The following is a 20,642-nucleotide window of genomic DNA, read 5'->3' as shown; positions in this document are numbered from 1 at the left end:
TGGACCTGAGAGGGGCCCTAGGAGCAAGTGCAGTGACAGTGGGGGGCAGGGGGGTGAGTGTGCTGCCAGGAGGGAGAAGGGGGTTCCTACCCCAGAGCTTGCTGCTGCCAGCAGGGAGAGGGCTGCGGGGAGTCCTCTCTGGCTCCAGTCCCAGGGCAGCCTGCCTGCACCCCAAATTGATCCCCAGCTGGAGCCCTCATCCTCCCTACACTCCAACCCTCTGTCCTAGTTGAGTCCCCTCCCACACCCGAAACCCCTCATCTCCAGCCCCAGCCAGAGCCCTCATCCCCCTGCACCCTAATCTCTGCCTCACTCTGAGTCCCCTCCCACACCCGAAACCCCTCATCCTTAGCCACATCCCAAATCCACCCCCAGCCTCATCCCACAGCCCTCACTCCTGCTCCCCCTCCCTCCACACCCCCTCTTATCCCCAAACTCCCTCCCAGAGCCTCCACCCTGCACCCCAGTCCCCTGCCCAGCGCAGGGCCTGCATCCCAGACCACCTCCCTCATCCAAACTTCCTCCCAGAGTCTTGGGCAGGTGGAGGTAGAGTTTAGGGGGGCAGAGTTTGGGCAGGGGCAGGTTCTGTGCACTACCAAAATTTCTGCAAACCTGCCACCTCTGCCAGCAAGAGCTGGTGCGCTATACCCCGGGTGGACTGGCTTCCTGAGGCAGCAATTTAAAGAGCTGGAGCCCAGGGCCCTTTAAAGTGCTGCCAGAGCCCCAGTGCCGGAGCCATGAGGTAGCGGCTGCAGGGCTCAGATGGTGATTTAAAGGGCCCAGGGCTCCTGCCACCACTATTGCCCCGGGCCCTTTAAATCGCTGCCGGAGCTCCACTGCTGCTACCCCAGGGCTCCGAGGACAATTTAAAGGGCCCGGGCCCTTTAAATAACCCCGGGAGCCTGCCGGAGCCCTGGGGCAGCGGCGGCAGGGCTCTGGTGGCAATTGAAAGGGTTCAGAGCTCCCACTGCCTTTACCACCCTGGGCCCTTTAAATAGCCACTGGAGCCCTGCCACCGCTACCCCAGGGCTCCAGCAGCAGGGTTTCAGAGACAATTTAAAGGGCCCTGGAGGGTAGTGGCAGCAGGATCCTCGGGCCCTGCTGCTGGAGCCCTGGGGCTCCATCGGCAATTTAAAGGGCCTGGGGCTGTGCTGCGGTAGCCTCATTTAAATTGCCACCGAACTCCAGGGCTCCCAGCCACCTCTGCAGCTGGGAGCTCAGGGGGTGATTTAAAGGGCTTGGAGCTCCTAACTGCTGCTACCACAGCCCTAGCCCTGGACCCTTTAAATCCTGATTTAAAGGGCCTGGGGATTTAAAGGCTCCACCTCTTCCGGAGGCCACTTCTGGATTCCAGAGTACTGGCAAGTCCTTTTAAGTTACTTTCAGCACTGACTGTAGCTCATTACAGGTAGTTACCCTATCTGCATCCATAACAATGAGTGGATAACTACAAAGACTTATCTGATAAAAGTGGATCCATACTGCATTTTCTAAATAAAGGTATGAATGTCTTACTGGGGTAGTGATACACCTCATTGGTTTGGCATGAAGATCAAGGCAGAGGGAAATGAGGGCGAAAGGATACCAGTGAAAGGCTGCTGATCTCTTAGAAGTAGATCTACAGTGCTCTGTGTACCTAAAGGGGATTTTGTGATGTAAAAAGCTATTGACAGATTTCCCCAAACTGTCTAGAGAACAGTAAAATATTTTAGAGCTGAATTTTCAATTTTCTTAAAATGCATATTTGCAACTGATACTGTTTGGGAACAGGAATCTGAGTTGCTGCACTGTGTTAATATTCTGTTTGGAAAGATTTATGAGTGAATGTGTGACCCTTGCTGAATCCTGTGGTGGTAAACTGACGTTATCTGCTTCATCCCAAGTATTGTGATTAAGTGGGATTAACCTCTAATGTAACAGGTATTTTTCAGCAGTCTGGAAAGAGTCCAACTCTGTTACTCCAATTTCATGCTGTTAGACTGGAGATTGTTTTCTGACCACAGTGATAACGTTACAGACTTATTTGTTGCATGGATCAACTCCCATACATAGATTAAATTTATGTAAACAGTTTCAACAGAAACAGGCTTTCCTTTTAAATTCTGAAAGGGCAGTTTTACCCAAGTATTTATTGTGAACCTGGTATCGAAGGCCCTTTGCTTCTCCTGACTTCACCGTCAGTATTTAACCATACTGAACAAATTGTTTTGATTATTTCATTTGGCTAGGGGCTGAAAAGAGAAGAAAATCAATTAAGATGAGAATTTGTGGTCCAGAACTTCATGTGGTCAGTCTCTTGACCCAGTATCAAGACTTCTGATAGGGCAAGTGTTACTTTCCATGTCCAACATTTTGGAAAACGTTGGCTACTCAGTTTCAAGGGTAACATTGATTCTGATGCTTCATAACTTGAGTGCTTGACCCTTCTAACTTAATACTTGCTCAACATAACTCTTTGTATGTAATATATTTTCTAAATGTCACACTGTTCGGTCTTCTATAACTATGCAACAATGATACTATATTCTAGCACCCATAGTTAGAATTGCAATGGGGAAAAGTAAATTTAGTTTCTTGTGTCAACTCAAATCTTAATGCTGCAGTAGTGTAACCTGCTATTCATTACTATACATTACTAAGGAAAATAGTTTTAAAATAAAATGGGTGGAAATAGAACTAGAAATAAAATTAATAAAACGATTTGAGATGAAAACAGGGCACATCTTATGTTCCTTCTTTGTTCTTTTCCTTCTGGCTATAGCCATATACTTTTTTTGACCAATTCAGTACTCAGCGCTTTAAGAACACGACCAAATTTGTTGTAACTAAACAATAGTAGCTGGAATAATCCAAAACTAGTGTTTTGACAGTGGATCTGTTCTCTAAGCAAAAGATGGTTTGAGACAAAGGAGTAAAATCTTTTCAACCTAACTAGCTAAGTAGCTCAGGGAATAATGTTCGGTGTCTAGATAAGTGGTGGTAGCATTAGAGACACACAGAACTTTATACTCTAGTGAGGCTCACAATGACAGATTTTGAACTCCCTGCTTCTTTATAATTTTGGAGGCTTATTTACTACTGTGATAATTTGAGAGAGAGAATCCTTCTGCTCTAAAACCTTAAATTTTTATTTTTATAGAAACTGATTATGCTTCAGTAGTAGAGGTGAAGTATTGATTTTTTGATATTCATCACTTCTAAGCCTTTCATCATATAGCACATGAAGACCTTACCTCTTTGACTTAGTGAGCCACAAGAAAATTAGAGTTTGTATTTGAGGTTCCGACAGTTAGGGTATGTCTACGCTACCCGCCGGATCGGCAGGCAGCGATCAATTCAGCGGGGATCGATTTATCTAGTCTAGATGTGATAAATCGACCCCCGAGTGCTCTCCCGTCAACTCCTGTACTCCAGTGACGCGAGAGATGCAGGCAGAGCTGATGTGGGAGTGGCAGGAGTCGACTCACCACGGAGAGGACACCATGGTAAGTTGATCTAACTACGTCGACTTCAGTCTACGCCAGGGCTAATTCTTGAAAGTATGCTTTCATTGGGTGGCTGAACATTTCTTGGGGGTGCCAAAGGCATGCATCAGCTCCAGTGAGTGAGTGGTCATAAGTCTCTGCCCAAAGAAGATGTTTATACATTTTTCTGTACCCATTACTGTTTCCTCTTATTTGTGTTTAGTTGATAATGGATTTTGTTCCCACACCTGTGTATCATATGATAAACAGTACCAGTTTTAGTTGCGGAGACCTTACTTTCTCCTCCCATTCCTTCTAACTGAGCAGCAGTGATTTGCAGGCAGCTAAGTTGTTGTAAGTTTTTATAGTTGCTTAAAAAAAAACAGTGGGAGCAATAGACTCACTTCGAGCTCATACTAAAAAGGATGAACTTTAAAGCAGTCCTACTAAGCAGTCCTTCTGTCTTTGAAATACTGTTGCGTCACTGCAACTGGGCTAGAAGGGAAGTGCAGCATTTCTCTCTGAAATTCAGCCATTTGCGAAGTGCTGCAAGACAAATTTCCAAGGAAACTCCCATATCCTTCCTGAGTTCAGCCACTAACGGTTACTTTATTTTTTCTCTTAAAAAGGAGCCAGTTTACTTGTTCAAATGAAGGTAAAAGTTCATATTTCCCTAGCTGCCTGTAAGGGTTTAGTTGCCAGGTTTAGGGAGAGTAGCCTCAAGAATCTTCAGTGGGTAGAGATCAGCAGCAGTGGAAGAGGGATAATTCTTATTGTAATGCTGTCCCTAATAACTCTTCATCTTATTTGGAAAAGTAATTTACAGTTAAGGGAATGTGATGTGTATAATCACTTGTCAAAATTGGTTTCCAATTTTATCATGATGCCTCTTCATTGACACGTGAAGAGCTGGTCTCAATTCAGTTTTTAGTTGACAACTGTGGTGGTGGTGCTGTTTGACACCTTGTGCTGTTGTTGGTGATCAAGTACAGATCTGACACAGAAGACCCTCATCCTTAGATGTGGACCTCCCAGGTTGTGAGGACAGAAGATTTGTGGTGAAGTTCTCACTTGACCTCTCAGAACAAAGCACATTTTGGGATAAATAGGATTTCAGTATCCAGATAGTTCACCACTATTACAACTCTTTAAAATTTCTCTTTTTAGTGGATTCAATTGCTTGTGAAAAGTGGATGAACATACTTCTTGGTCAGTGCACTGCCGTTGGCCTTCTGCCTCAATTGAAGTATGCACTAGTGTTCCAGGAATGTACAGCCTTCTGTGACTTAAGAAAGCAATTGAGTGTTTAGAGAACTTTGAGAGAAATAACTGGTGGATTGTGACCCTTGTTTAAATCTGAAAATTGTTATTAAAGCCTTTTCCTGGTGCATATCTTTCTGTGTTGGCAGAGTAAATGAGCCTGTTTATAATTTCAGAAAATAAATGTACTAGATCAAGATGCTAAAATAAAGATATAAAGTTATAACTACTACTTAGGGACACCCTTCTGACATTTCTACATAGATTCTGTACCCTTCCATTACTAGACAGACAATTCTGAATCTGAAATGGATTTAGCTGGAAGAATACTGAAGACTTGTGAAAGCAATAATGTGGTGGGGTTTTTTTTTGTTTTTATTTTAAAACATGTCAAATATCATTTGTGTGTTTCCTATCAGGACTCGAAAGCATCACTTCTGAATTTAGACATGTAAGTAACTAACTGTATTCTTTCAGTGCATTTTCATTGAATCATAGAAATGTAGTGCTGGAATGGACCTCAGTCATCAAGTCCAGCCCACTGTGTGGAGGCAGGACCAAGTAAACAAGACCAGCATCTCTCAGTCTTTCCAATCTACTGTACCCCTTTCAGGAGTCTGATTTGTGTACCCCAAGTTTCACCTTACTTAAAAGCTACTTGCTTACAAAATCAGACACAAAAATCCAAAAGTGTCACAGCACACTATTACTGAAAAATTGCTTGCTTTGTCATTTTTATCATATAATTATAAAATAAATCAGTTGGAATATAAACATTATACTTGCATTTCACTGTATGATATATAGTAGTAGTATATAGAGCAGCATAAACAAGTCATTGCATGAAATTGTAGTTGTACTGACTTTGCTAGTGCTTTTTATGTAGTCTATTGTAAAACTAGGCAAATATCTAGAAAAATTGATGTACCCTCTGGAACACCTCTGTGTAACCCCAAGGGTATCTTACCCCCGATTGAGAACCACTATCACTGAGAGGTATTCGTCCTACCTATTCTTAAAAACCTCCAATGAAGGAGATTCCACAGTTTCGTTGGAAGCCTATTGCAGTGGTTTACTATCCTTAGTTAAAAAGTTTTTCCTAATATCTAAATTAAATCTCCTTTGCTGCAGATTAAACCCATTACTCCTTATCCTACCTTCAGTGGACCCAGAGAACAATTGACTACTATCCTCTTTACAACATCCCTTAACATATTTGAAGACTGTTGTCAGGTCCCCATTTAGTCTTATTTTCTCAAGACTAAACATGCCAGTTTTTAATCTTTCCTCATATGTCACGTTTTCTAAATCTTTTTATCACTTTGTCGCTCTGCTCTGGACTTTCTCCAAGTTCTCCATTTTTCATAAAGTATGGAGCCCAGAATTGTACACAGACACCAACTGAGGCCTCACCACTGCTCAGTAGAAAGGGACAGTTACCTCCCATGTCTTACATATAACCCCCCTGTTAATAGTCCCCAGAACATTAGCCTCTTTTGCAACTGAAAAATGGTATATTTTGCTTGGTAGTGTTCTAGTCAAATTATTTGTGTTGAGTTTGGGGCGTTTTAGCGCTAACTTATTAGGAATAGGACTCTGTGTTGTTAGGGACTTCACAAATACATGGGAAAGTACACTTTCTCCCAAATAACTTGCAATCTAATTTGAAACAAGACTCCTCAAATGCCTGTGAAGAACAATAGGAAGGGGAGAAAGGTGACATAAGTATGAGTGTATCAGAGCTACCATAAGCTAGCTGTGTGTACTGCTTGATGGTTCAAAGTTATTGGAAACTGTAACAGTACGTATGTGGTCCCGAATGAATCTTTTGAGTGAGGGGGAGAATAATGTATCTGGTGCTGAGTAGAATTTTTACAATTACTTTTTTCTGGCTGTATCAGTAAAGTTGTGAATAAGATGAAAAGGGCTATAGAAAATGATGCTAATTCTCTGTTTGGTATCTGAGTAACATACCAGTTATTTTTGTACAGTCTCTAGTGAAATGCAACTATTTTTGTATGCTTGAATGTAGCTATTGTATTTTTCATTCTTCCCTTGTCATTCAGGTTTAATGTCCAATCTGAGTTCTTGCCCTCTAAACTTTCGTCTTCAGACATGTTTGTCTTCAGTTCAAATATTTCCTTCCCTTTTATAATAAACAGTATAATAATGTTTTGGACTCACTTTCAGTGGCTTGTTTGAGAAAGGAAAGTTGTAGAATGCTCTAAGGACACCGTCTGTATTTAACTGTTACTCCTGGGATGTTTTTCACCTTCTGCTCATAGGGGTTAAAATATTTGAAAGCCAATGTGATGGGCATCTCAAATTTCTCACAAAGAAAATCTACAGGGAGAAAAAGGGAACATGCAGCTTCTCTTCTGTTCAGTACTGGGAATATGAAGCTAGTTCCTCTGCCCTTATTTTGATGCTTTTCCATTCTCCCACCCTGCTCTTTAGCCCTTGCTAAATGTAAGGAAGAAAAGGGAGCTAGATGAAAGTGGATAGGTGAAGAATGAGGCAAGAGCTTTAACCTCAGGATATTTTGTTTTAATCCAGATCTTGTCAACAGTCACAAAGTTATAAGATGAATTCTTGGTGGACCATTTGGGACAAGTTTTGTCTCTGCTTTTAAATAAGGCAGTAACCTAACTCAAATGGTTCAGTTGGTAACAGCTGTTTATATTGTGTACAGGTGTGGTCTCCTCATCTCAAAAAAGATACTGGTATTAGAAAAGATTCTGAAAAGGGCAACTAAAATTATTAGGGGTTTGGAACAGGTCCAGTATGAGGAGAGATTAAAGAGTCTAGGACTTTTCAGCTTGGAAAAGAGGAGACTAAGGGAGGATATGATAGAGGTATGTAAAATCATGAGTGGTGTGGAGAAAGTGAATAAGGAAAAGTTATTTACTTGTTCTCATAATATAAGAACTAGGGGCACCAAGTGAAATTTAATGGGCAGCAGGTTTTAAAACAAATAAAAGGAAGTTTTTCTTCACAAAGCATACAGTCAACTTGTGGAACTCCTTGCCTGAGGAGGTTGTGAAGGCTTGGACTATAACAGGGTTTAAAGGAGAACTAGAGAAATTCATGGAGGTTAAGTCCATTAATGGCTATTAGCCAGGATGGGTAAGGAATGGTGTCCCTAGCCTCTGTTTGTCAGAGGGTGGAGATGGATGGCAGGAGAGAGAGATCATTTGATCATTACCTGTTAGGTTCATTCCCTCTGCAGCATCTGGCATTGGCCACTATTGGCAGACCAGATCCTGGGCTGGATGGACCTTTGGTCTGACCCAGTATGGCTGTTCTTATGAAATACTTATCTGAAAATTGGGGAGTATTAAACCTGGTTTGAGACTGCTTAGCTAAACGCTGAGTGATATACAGATATGCCATTGCAGTATTGCCTTTTCTACCTCTGTAACTACTGCTCTTGCAGAACTGTTTCCTTCATTAAAAATGAGAATTAGAGGCAAAGAAAGCTTGATGGTAATCAAAATTACTTAAGATGCCTTAACATTCCAGCTAAGGCAAATATTTTCAGGACAAGTGAACAATTTTCAAACTCCTAGAAGTTACATGAGAATATCACAATTTATTTTCATTCTTTTAATGCTTAGGTTGTTTAAACAGTTAAATTTTATGCATATTCTATTAATGTACATTTTATACCTGTTTACCCTATGGATACAGATAACCATGGGCAAGATTTTCTGGTGTGGCCTCTTTGAACTGTCCTATTGGTATAATTTGGCCCTAAAACTAGTTAATTCAGCCTAGAGAGGATCACCCAAGTGCAAGGTATAGAGCTGATGGAAGGGTTCACATGCTGTTCCCCTTTCCTCCTTCTTGTTTAGCAGAAAGGATGGTGGGCCCTGAAAAAAGGATCATGACTAGGATACTTGTGCACTATGCTTCTGGCCACTGCCACACAAGTTTCAGCAGCCCTTAGGCTGCTCTAACTGGATACAAAGACACTGACCCTGTGCTGAGGAGCATTTGTATCAGGAGTGTTAAGGTGAACTTTAAGCCACCTTTTTATCACCATCCCCTCCCAGCTTGCAACATGTGGTGTGTTACTTTCAGTGATAGCTAAGGAGCTGGCCGCATAACTCTTACTCAAGGTAACAGGGAAATTTTTGGTGGTGGTGTTCAATCAGGATATTGGAAGCGAGCATTCAAGACTCGCTTCATCTAAAATGTACTGTTAGTGTATATTACATATCAAAACTCTATTCAGGCATTAATCCTGAATGACTTGATATACCTACAATAATTCTTAGATTAATTAACTGAGTTTTATGATTATGTAGATTATGTAGATTATGGGTCAGAGGAAAGGTTGTCCTTTTGTTTCTGCATTTATAAAGTTCTCTTCATTTTTGAGTGTATATATGAAATGTCAAGCAATAGAATACATTTAGTCATTCTCTTAACTACTCGTTTCCATTCTCTTAAGATACTTTTTAATTCTGTGTCAGGTTATAGAATTAAGAGTTGGCTATTTTTTCTTTAGAACAAAGCAACATAGGTTTTAAAAAAAAAAAAAAAACTACACCAAAACACTCTGTTGCATAAGCTTTTCCTCTAACTATGAGTCACGACTATTTATGACACGACCATACTGGAGCCTCATATTGGGTGATGGGACGGTCTAAGAATCCTATGTTCAAGTGCAAACCACTTACAGCTAACGCAATAATGCGAATTAGCTAAACACGGCGTTCATAAACTGATATTTAATTCATTTTCGTATCGCCGGACTAGGACTAGTAAACTCAGCGTTTGTGCGTCATGGGTCCGAGGGTAGCGGTCGAATTAGCTTGAGCGTATGATTGTGGGTGGACTATTCGTAGCACTATCCCATGTTCCGCAGGTTCTCCTTTCCGCCTTGGAATTCTGCGGTTGTCCATGTGCGCGGTTGTGCTCTCTGCGCGTAAATGTCGTCAGTCAATTCCTTCCTCTGGCGAAACACGACAATCCTTTGTGCGCCTTTTTCCATGGATTGCACTGACAGATGCCATTAGGGCACATGGCAACATGAGCCCGTTCAGCCTTTTTCTATTTCCTTGGCACCCACTATGATGTGTACTGAGATGCCAAGCAGGACAGAGGCGAACATACTCAGCCAGCTACACAAGCAGATATACATTTATGCTTTTGCTGAATAGCAGATATGGTACCAGTCTTTAATGTACCAACTTTGCATCAAGGCACCCATAGAGTAACAACTTCGCAGGAGATAAGACGTCTATCTCTCGCCCTACTGTACTGTCGCTAGCTAATAATTGAGATAGACCCTGGAGCTGAGATCGGCCAGGAGGCCGCACAAAGCCAAAATTGGGACATGAAGACTCCCGAGTCTTAATCCTTCACTTTATGGTTTCTTAGAAAATAGTCAGTCCTGCCTAGACAATAAGGGGCAAAGTTTTTAAAGACAGGACAAGAATGTATCAAGAGCACAGTGCTCAGATAAAGTCACAGTTAATTCACAGGACGCGCAAGATGCCATGACACAACCAACGTTGTTTCCTCACAATCCCAAACCTTAATGGAAAAAAGCTAACACGATGAGCAAAGCCACCCTATATCGTCACCACAAATTACTGCTCGATCAATGAACGTTCAAGAATGCAGGAATAGAAACAGACACATTAATAGTGAAGATACAAAAGAGAGAAAGAAAGGAGGCACGCACTCCCAAGGAACGGCAATTGACAGATCCCGAGAACAGGACCAAAATTAGCCAAAGGTGAGAGGGAAGCGAGCCCCACGCATGACTGTGCATGATGACAGTCACCAAGGCAGAATACAGAATCATTCTTCATAAACTTAACCGCAAGAAGAGGAGGGGCTGATTGAAGCTCAGCCAGATGCTATGAAGGAAGAACAGGCTTACCAGCACAGTTATTGTACCAATACTACTCGGGATAATGAGAAGGTCATTCCAATTTTTACCACAGGCGCCCCGGCCAGCATCCTACCTAAAAGGCAGCCAGAGACACAGCACTCACGGAGCTGACATCGGCGATCTAGAATGAAGCTAATTGGTCCGATATTGTTACGGTTAGAACGGGGAGGGCGAGGGAGCGATACTGGCTCTTCATTCTGCAGCATTGCGTCTATCAGAGCATTACCAGTACACTAGCGGTGACTTGAAGAAGTCAGAATGATTCTTTTCCCTTTTTCACGTGGGTGGTACGGGAGCGGAGAAGCTGAGGAGCTATCCTTGACACCGCCAAGAACTGGTGTTTGAACTACAGGACATTTGGAAGCTCAGTAAATGCAAATTTACTTTTTCAGCACACTGCATGGACTTTGGGATAGCTGGAGTCCTCAGTGCCCCCTCCCTCCTCCATGAGCATCATTTGGTTCTTTGGCTTTCCATTCAACTTGTTCAATGCAGCACTGTGTGCCTGGGATTTTTTCAAATGCATTTTGGCATTTCTGTCTTTCTGTAACGGAGCTTGATCAAAGATTTGTTCCCATAGCGCATCAAGATCCAGTTATCTCGTACGGTCCGGCTGGACGCTCTTTTTTGGATTTGTGGACTGCCATCGCCACCATAGCCTGTCAGAGCTCCACGTCTGGGCAACAGGAATGTAATTCAAAGTTCGCAGGGCTTTCCTGTTTACCTGTCCGCTGCATCCGAGTTCAGATTGCTGTCCAGAGCGTGTCTGTGGTGACTGTGGGATACCACCCGGAGGCCAATAACATCGATTTCCGTCCACACTAACCCTAATCCGATATGTTTATATCGATTATATCGATTTTAGCGCTACTCCTCTCGTCTGGGAGGAGTACAGAAATCGATATAAAGTGCTCTTTATATCGATATAAAGAGTGTTGTAGTGTGGATGGGTATAGCGTTAAATCGATTTAACGCTGTTTAAATGGATTTAAACGCGTAGTGTAGACCAGGCCTATACAGAATAGAACCTTATCAGTAATTTACCACAACTCCTGTTAAGAAATAGTACTTAGCATTTCTATCATGCCTTCCATTTGAGGATTTTAAAGTGCTTTACTTTAATAAATTAATCCTCACAACAGCTGTTAATGTTTTCCTTTGTTGTACTTATTTCATTTTAATGTCTAGAATTCATTGTTGATTTTTATGTAGGCTACAGACTGATCATACAAATGACTTAAAATAAGCTGGTCATTTCTCTGTCATACATAGCATTAAATCCAGTACCTAGTTATATATTTCACAATATTATGTGTTATATGAATGATTGCTAAAGATGGTCCTGGAAACCAGTGTGGCTAGCTTGTCTAGGCACTTTAGGGGATTCTCAAGGTTTCAACTAGTTCTAAAAGCTTTTCCAGCACTGTTCAGGTACCTTATGCTGTGAGTAAAATTTTCTAAACTGCCTAGAAGCCCAAGTCTTACTGAAAGGCAATTGGACATGGTCATTTAAATCACTTAAACACTTCTTCTGGGAAATATTATCTTATCCCTCATATGAAATCTTGAATGAAAACTATTCCCTTAAATGTATTTTTAAAAAAGGTGTTTGGTTTATTTCACTAGAATTAAAGTCTTTACAAGAGGGTACTTAGTGGAACACTAACGTACTTCAGGACATGTTTGACATCATCCTACTGATTTAGAAACATCGACATTTTGTCTGAGTATTATGCAGACAAGCCAGTGTGTACATACTTTTTACTCAGTATGGTGCCATTAGGAAATTAGGCTATTAACACTGGGAATCTGTTCAGCTCACAATTTGCAACAACCGCCACACTGACAGGTCAGAGCTTCTGTATATTAAGATCCTTGGTGACAAGGGATATCTTTGTATCTCTGACAAAGTACTGTTTTTTACCAGTGGTAACCCTGACAAGGTGTTGCATCTTATGTCTGTATATATAAACTTGAACTCCTATGAAACTGAAATATATGGACTGGAATTAAATGAAAATGGAGAGACTCTCTTTAAGGTGTTAAAGCATTATCCTATTAATAATGTAAACCATGTGGGGCTCAAACAACATTCTGTTGATTTATCAGTGTTAATTTTTAAACTTAAAATGAAAATGTGGGAGTATTCTATCCCAATATATACTTTATTTTAATTAACTGATACTTTGAATCTAATGTATAAATAATTTCTATTAACCCTGTATTTTGTTTGTGTCATCTTTACTGGATATCTTGACATAAACTTTGCATTTTTATTGAAGGCACTATTTTGAATTTAAGAAACAATGAAACATAGACCACTTGCAAGCAAATGTATCTAACAGTCCAAAATGGTTTTAAAAAGACTAATGTCCTTCCTTAATTGCTATAATGTCTCCATAGATACTCATACTACTCGTGAATAGGATTCTGTGTCTGTCACGAAGGTTGTGCAAATCACAGATTACCTGATTCTGCAGCGGCCCGTGTGGCTGACCCCAGGGCCACCCAAGCAGCTGGCCCAGGGGCCGGCCGCAGTCAGCCACACCGGTCACTGCTGGAGCTGCCCTGGCTGCTGATTGGGTGGCCCTAGGAAGCTGGTCCTGTGGCCACCTGAGCAGCAGCCAGTGTGGCTGGCCCCTGGGACGGCCCAAGCAGTGGTCTCAGGGGCAGTGGGAGCAATGCCGGGGATGCAACCCTGGGGGTGGTTGGAGCAGCGGCTGCTCAGTGGCCCCAGGCAGCTGGAGCCACTAGCCGCGGCTCCCCCAGACTACCCAGCTAAGGTTTAGTGAGGGATATTTATTGTACAAATGATGGAGAAGTCATGGGGCTGTGAATTTTTGTTTATTGCCTGTGACCTGTCCATGACTTTGTTAAAAATACCCATGACTAAATCGCAGCCTTACTCATGGATTTTAGCTAACTGCTGTAGTAGTAACTGCAATAGCACATTTTACTTTGCATCCAATGGAGGAGGGAATGATTAGGTTTTCTTGTTAACTTTGCTGAGATTAGATTAATGTGAATCAGTGAAAGACTTAGATTGTGCCGTCTTCTAAACGTCGGGGTAAAGCATAATTTTTAAAGTGAGAAGAACAGATTCGGATTATGCACTTTACAAGTTTTTTAGTATAAATATAATGTCCAGTATAGGATTATCTATAATAGCAATATTTGGAAAAGAGGATTAGAATAAGAATTCCTGATGCTTGAGTGGTGGGGAATATGGGCTAGTCTACACTGGCAATGCTAAAGCACTGCCACAGCAGTGCTTTAACGTGGCTTGTGTGGTTGCAGGAGAGCACTGGGTGAGAGCTCTGGTATGCTGAGTGAGAGCACTGGTGCACTGTCTACATTGGCACTTTACAGCGCTGAAACTTGCTGCGCTCGGGGGAGGGGGTGGTGTTTTTTCACCCCCCTGAGGGAGAAGGTTGCAGTGCTGTAAGTTGCCAGTGTAGACAAGTCCTGTTAGTCGTGTTAAACTCTTTCTAATGCTGTCTCCATACCAATTTGACCCGTATATGGAATTGGTTAAGGGTGAGTTCTCCCTTTCTTATATTCTTGTAACAGAGTCTGGGTTGATCTGATAGGTAGAATTGAAAGCTCTATTTCCCTTTTTTTTTTAAGTCTACATTAGATAAAATTGCATATTGCCTTTGAATACTATAGGAAGTGAAGCAGTGATAAGTATGGATCCAATTTTGGGTAAAGCAGTTACAAATTCAGGTGGTTTTAAGCTTCTTCAGAGGCCAGCTAGGGAAGATACTTAGATCTCCTGTGTAAAACTTTGGGTGGGGGTTCAAAACACTGCTGCTTTGAGTTGATATTGATAACAGCACAAAGCCTAATTTGAGAAATCACAACGTAATTGACTCTCTAATGGGTAAGGTTCTGCACCCTGATTTAAACCAGCACATGTGATTTCTAGCAATCTGGATTGTGATCTTTCTTGAATTGTGGACAATGATGTTGATTGGAGATGGTTCAGAGAAGAGCCATAGGAATGATTAAAGGATTGGAAAGAATCCCTGACAATGAGAGACTCAAGGAGCTCGATCTATTTATCCGATCAAAGAGCAGGTTAAGGGGTGGCTTCATCACAGCCCAGAAGTACTTACACAGTGAACAGAAATTTGATAACAGTGCTCTTCAGTCTAGCAGACAAATATATAATAAGACACAATAGCTAGAAGTTGAAGCTAGACAAATCTAGATTAGGAATTAGGGAATAAGGTGCACATTTTAAGTGGTGGTAATTAACCATTGGACAACTTCCTAAGGTTATGGTGGATTGTCCGTCATTGGAAACTTTTCAATCAGGATTGAATGCTTTTCTAAAAGGCATGCTGTAGTTCAAAAAGGAATAAATTAGGGAAACCCTATGGCCTGTTATGCAGGGTCAGACTAGATGATCACGGTGGTCTCTTCTGGCCTTATAATGGCCTTATAATGAATGAATTATGGTAATTAAGAAATGCTAATTGGAAGCGGGGGATGGAGAGCATATTGCAAATGAAATATTGAAGATTGTTACAGAAGATGTTTGGTAAAATTCCAGTCTTAATGTGTCAGAATCAGAAACCTTGCCGAATCCAAGGCTTCGTATGTGACTATTACCTGCTAAGGTGGTCAGACTTAAGGTAACTTTTTTGTTTAATGCATGTTGGAAGTAGAGCTAGTACTGTATAACACTAATGCAGTGATACTTAGACCTCAGTGGTTCAGGAGCCAAATTAGCTCAAATCAGCATTTCCCAAAGGAACTACAATAGTGTGAATTCATTGTTTAAGGTACTAGAGTACCACATATTAATATTTAAACAGTATGACAGGAAATATTTAGGTGTGTGTTCATGTATATGTATTCACAGCAGAATGAGCAAGTATTATTATTTTTATCAACTACAATTGGTTAATATAGTAAACGCATCCTGATTGATTGATAACTTAGGTTGGTTAATAATTAAATCACATTATGTTTTAATATCATGTACTGCAAAGAGCCACAGGAGACACATTAAAGAGCAACTTGTGGCTCATAAGCCTCAGTCCGAGTATCACTGATATTAATTGAATATTAATGGAAATTGGTACCATAATGATTTGAGGAAAAAACAAGTGCACAAAGATTTTAAATTATTAAACTCCAACAAACAAGACTTCCTGGCTAATCAAAAAAATACAAATTTGAGGCTGATTTTTGTCTGTCCAGCATGTAGTGCTAACTAAAATGAGTCTATTAATCTACGATGTTTTGTCTCTTCTTCTCTATACAACAAAAACAATATTAAGGAACCACAGAGGACACAGTTGTTTAGTAAATGCACATACACTATGCAGCTAGAAGTTGCATACTTTACCTGGGTCTCCTCGAGGCTTCTGAAACCCAGAACACAGTAAAGAGCACCAGAGGGCTTAAACTATTGAAAGGGATGATACTTTGCATTAAAAAAATCTTGTATTAAGCGATAAAACTAAAAGAAGTGTGTCTGTAGAAAACAAATGGGAAACAAACTTGACTAAAAGTTTAATAGTCATAGCTAGCTGACAATAAGCAAAAACTAATTGAAATTTTAAAGTGATACGGAAAAACATAGGAAAGAATATCCAGGAAGTTTGGCATATATAAGAAGATAATGAGCAAGCTTGGCTGTTAGTGGTTTTGAACCCCAATCCATTTGTTCTGTTACTTACTATAGGAGAGGCTTGTAATGACCTTATATTTAAGTTGCCTAACACTGTCCATTATAAAGGATTTCTGCAACCTTTCTTTGAGAATCTCTCACCTCCCTTACTTGCTGCAGGCCTTTGACATTCAGCACAGTTAATGGCCTGAGGCTACAGAAGTGACTTTTGTTCTGTGAAATTCCATTCAGATTTTGGTGAGGTATAGTTCCTTTAAAAATGGCTATTTCCTTTCTTTTGCTTGCCTTTTTTTAGGAAATGGCAGCATGGATTCATGCAGAGGCCAGGGTTACATGTGTGGCAGCACCACCACCATCTGCTGCCTGAACACTAGGGAGCTAGGTGAAGCTGCTGGAGGGAGGGTAGGGTGACCAGATGTCCCAATTTTTGTGTCTTTCTTAGATAGAGTCCTATTACCTCCTACCCTCTGTCCCGATTTTTCACATTTGCTGACTGCTCACCTTAAGGGAGGGGGAGGAGGAGACACAAGCTGGGCCCCCCTCTCAACCACCCCCTGGACCCAGCATATGGTGCTGGCAACCAATCCTCCATCTCTGGGGACACCACCATGTAAGCAGGAGCTCCTCCAGCTCCTAGGTAAGTTGCAGGATGAAGAGAGCCAGGCTATGCTGGGCCTGCCCCCCCCACCCCCTTGTGATTGCATCCTGGACCCAGCACTCCTTGCACTTTGAGCATATCGCTAGACCTGTAGCTCTAGTAACAGTCTCTGCTGTAATACTGCAGGTTCAAGGTTCAAACCTTATTGATTCACAAGGGGTTGAGTAGGTTGCTAGTTGCACATACTCAACTTGATTTTGCTTTGAGTTTTTTAAAATAAACAAATCCACAAAATCAGGAAATCTCATACACAATCTGTTAAAAGAATGCCAAGGTTTCAAAGCCAAGCACTCAAAACTTAGGAAGTGGCACATTTATGGTGGCCTGTGCAATCTTAATTTGACCCTCATATATTGATAGTTATTAATTACATGATGACGCATTTTCTTTAGGAGATTCCTGCATGTTTATTCACTTCACAGGATAGGTACACAAGGGGGCAGAATTAAAATTGCTCAACAAATACCAGATTTATGGTTGCCCAACTCAAGTGTTTGACTTTGCAACCTGTAAGTTATATTTAAACTAGTTTTTAGTATAATTATAACTATTCAGAACTTTGCTGTAATGGTACAATACTACTCTTTCAGTTTCTTAACTTTTTTTTGTTCCTTCTCCATAAAGATAATCTGTTATTTCTGTTATCTGAGAGAGATCAGCATGGCTATGTAAAGAAGCAAATGTGAGTTGTCTTTGTAGGAGATTGCAGCTTGGCTTTTCTCTCCTTGCAGAATTCTAGGTGCCCGGAAGTTGATGATTTTGTATAAAAAGGGATTATTATGGAACAGCTATTATAAAACTAGTAATCCAGTTACACCTCTCTAGCCAGAATGCTGAAAATATTACACCTCTACCTCAGTATAACGTGACCTGATATAACACGAATTATGTTTTCTTGTTAAATTAACGTTATAATCCTGCTTTCATTTCCCTCCAGATGATGAAACATTCCTGGGATAATTATAAGCGTTACGCTTGGGGATTAAATGAACTGAAACCCATATCTAAACAAGGACATTCAAGCAATTTATTTGGTGAGTAGTTTTTGATTTTGTGCTTAGTGACATGAATGTTAGGACAGTAAATCAGTTGAAGAGATTACAGTGGTGACACACGTGCTCTTCCCAGCTGTGGATACTGACATTTTTTGCATAGCATGTTGTGTATAGAAGTTAACAGACTAAGGTGACCGCTTGCATTGCCTTGTCACAAGTTACGTCATCTTGCTCCTCTAAATGAAGTTCATGAAGCATTTCGGCGCCATACCATATGTGGATAATTACACTACTCTGATCGAGATCACTTTGTCACTACACGTAGTAAAAACATGAAATAAAAATTAAATGCTATACCAGAGAAATAGCTACCACTACGTATTCCATGTGGGTGCAAAAGTGGATCTTTCACAAGTATCTTCTGGCAAGGAGTTAGTGACCTGTTAATTGACTTGAAATGGAGAAAATCTCTGACTGGCTCTCTTTTGTGAGATGACCTATAGTTGTACCCATAAATGGCTACGTCCACGCTACCTGCCAGATCAGTGGGTAGTGATCGCTCTAACAGGGATTGATTTATAGACACGCGTTCGGGGACGAGAGACACGAAACAAAAGTGTCTGCATTTATGAGAACAGTGGACTCCATGCATTTGAAGAAGTGGGTTTTTTACCCACAAAAGCTTATGCCCAAATAAATGTTAGCCTTTAAGGTGCCACTCTACTTGTTGTTTTTGTGGATACAGAGAGTAACATGGCTACCCCTCTGATAAGTTTATGAGAACACTGATTTTTCTTGTTGTAGTTAATTGCTGTTTGAAAGGTTTAATACTTGTTTTGACTAAAATAGTTTAGCAAAATGGTTTAAAACATTACTTGGGTCTAATTGTAAATCCCTGTTTTTCTGATGTACCATAAAACAGAAGTGAAATTTCACCTTCATTAATTGATTCAGGATGGATCACTTTTCAGTCAACAAATTTCTGATAAGGGTCTGTCATAAACAGATAGTAGGAGTTAATAGAACAGAAGTACTTTATATCTCTTTTGACTGTAAAGGGTTAACAAGTTCAGTAAGCCTGGCTGTCACCTGATCAGAGAACCAATCGGGGACAGGACACTTTTCAATCTGTGAGGGAGGGAAGTTTTCTGTGGTGCTGTCATAGAAGGTTGGTGTTCAACTCTGGGGGCTCAGGAGGGGACAGATGTGCAACCCAGGTTTCTCTCCCAATCTCCCTGATACGGGTTCTTATTCAGTTTCAAATATAAGTAGTAGAGTCTAGGTAGATTAATGGTGAGTTAGGCTATGGTTTGTTTTCTTTATTTGCAATTGTATTTTGGCTGGGAGGAGTTCATGCGTTTTGCTGGAAGGAGTTCAATTTGTATTTTGCTGAAGGATTTTAATTTGTAACTTAATATACTTAGGCTGGGAGGTTCATCCCAGTGCTATCAAGACCCTGACACCCGTCCTAATCCATTTTAATTTACAAAGATAATTTTTACTGTTTTTCTCTCTTCTTAATTAAAAGTTCTTCTTGTTTAAAGACCTGATTGCTTTTTTTATTCTGGATGTGAGACCCCAGAGGACTGGGTGCTGGATTCACCAGGGAATTGGTGGGGGAGGAAAGGAGGGAAGGGGGAGAAGAGAGGCTAATTTCTCTCTGTGCCAGGATTACTTCTCTCTCTCGAGGGAGAGTATCTGGAGGGGGGAAAGAGAGAAGGAGGGGGAAGTGTGAATTTTCCTCTGTTTTGTATTCAAGGAATTTGACACAGTGATCTTTCAGGGTAACCAGGGAGGGGAAGTCTTGGGAGAGGCAGGACAGGACACTTTCAAATCTGTTGAGGAGGGAAAGTTTTCTGTTGTGCTGTTAGAAATAGTTGGTGTTCAACTCTGGGGGCTCAGAGGACCAGATGTGCAACCAGGTTTCTCTCTCTCCCCTGATACGTCTCTTACCTATTACTCAAATATAAGTATAGCGTCAGGTAGAAAATGGTGAAGTTTAGGCTAATGTTTGTTATTCTTGTTATTTCAATGTGTATTGGCTGGGAGGATTCAAATGTGTATCTGCTGAAGGAGGTTCAAATTTGGTATTTGCTGAAAAGCATTTATATTTGTACTGTAATATTGTTCATGGCTGGGAGTCGTCCATCCCCAGGAAAGGTTTTGGGGGGGACCAGAGTGCCTCAAAACACTATATATTTTTGTTGGTGGCAGCGCTACAGGTTCTAAGCTGGTGATTAAGCTTAGAGGAATTCATGCTGGTACCCCATCTTTTGGACGCTAAGGTTCAGAGTGGAGAATTATACCATGACAGGGTCTATAATGCAATTTACTTACTGTTGTCATTTTGCATCCAGTATAAGTTGTTCCAGTGCTCAGACAGTATAAGTTGTCATCTGAAAACCGGAGACCAATATTTTAATAAGAAACAGTCACAAAATCATAAGAACAAGATATCTAAGTAGGGGTTGTAATCCTTCATGATATTAGATAGACATGCAATAAAATTGCTAAAGATGTACTGTACTTTGAAATATTTCTTAGCCTGAGCATTAGCAAAGGTCATGCTAGACATTCTTCACTATGGAACAAGTGAGGTGTTATACTTAACCTTTACTTTTATGTGTCAAGGAAGAATAACAGCTATATTGTTGCTGAAGTTTGACAGTGATGGACAGATCACTTTGCTAATTATGCTTGTGGATATTATAGT

The 20,642-nt window shown here is 41.0% G+C and overlaps 1 protein-coding gene across 1 annotated transcript in view; it reads left to right on the top strand.

Moving 5' to 3' along the window:
- Nucleotides 1-20,642, top strand: part of MAN1A1 (mannosidase alpha class 1A member 1) — a 210,266-nt gene that overhangs the window by 34,483 nt on the left and 155,141 nt on the right. The window contains exon 2 of the mRNA XM_075063907.1: nucleotides 17,872-17,968. Within this exon, the coding sequence (XP_074920008.1) occupies nucleotides 17,872-17,968 (97 nt within the window). The remainder of the gene's footprint in view (nucleotides 1-17,871; nucleotides 17,969-20,642) is intronic.

This window comes from Chelonoidis abingdonii, chromosome 3 (assembly GCF_003597395.2).
Source record: "Chelonoidis abingdonii isolate Lonesome George chromosome 3, CheloAbing_2.0, whole genome shotgun sequence".
Lineage (NCBI taxonomy): Eukaryota > Metazoa > Chordata > Testudines > Testudinidae > Chelonoidis > Chelonoidis abingdonii.
Note: the sequence above shows the minus strand (reverse complement) of the source record. Positions and strands in the feature narration are given on the sequence as shown.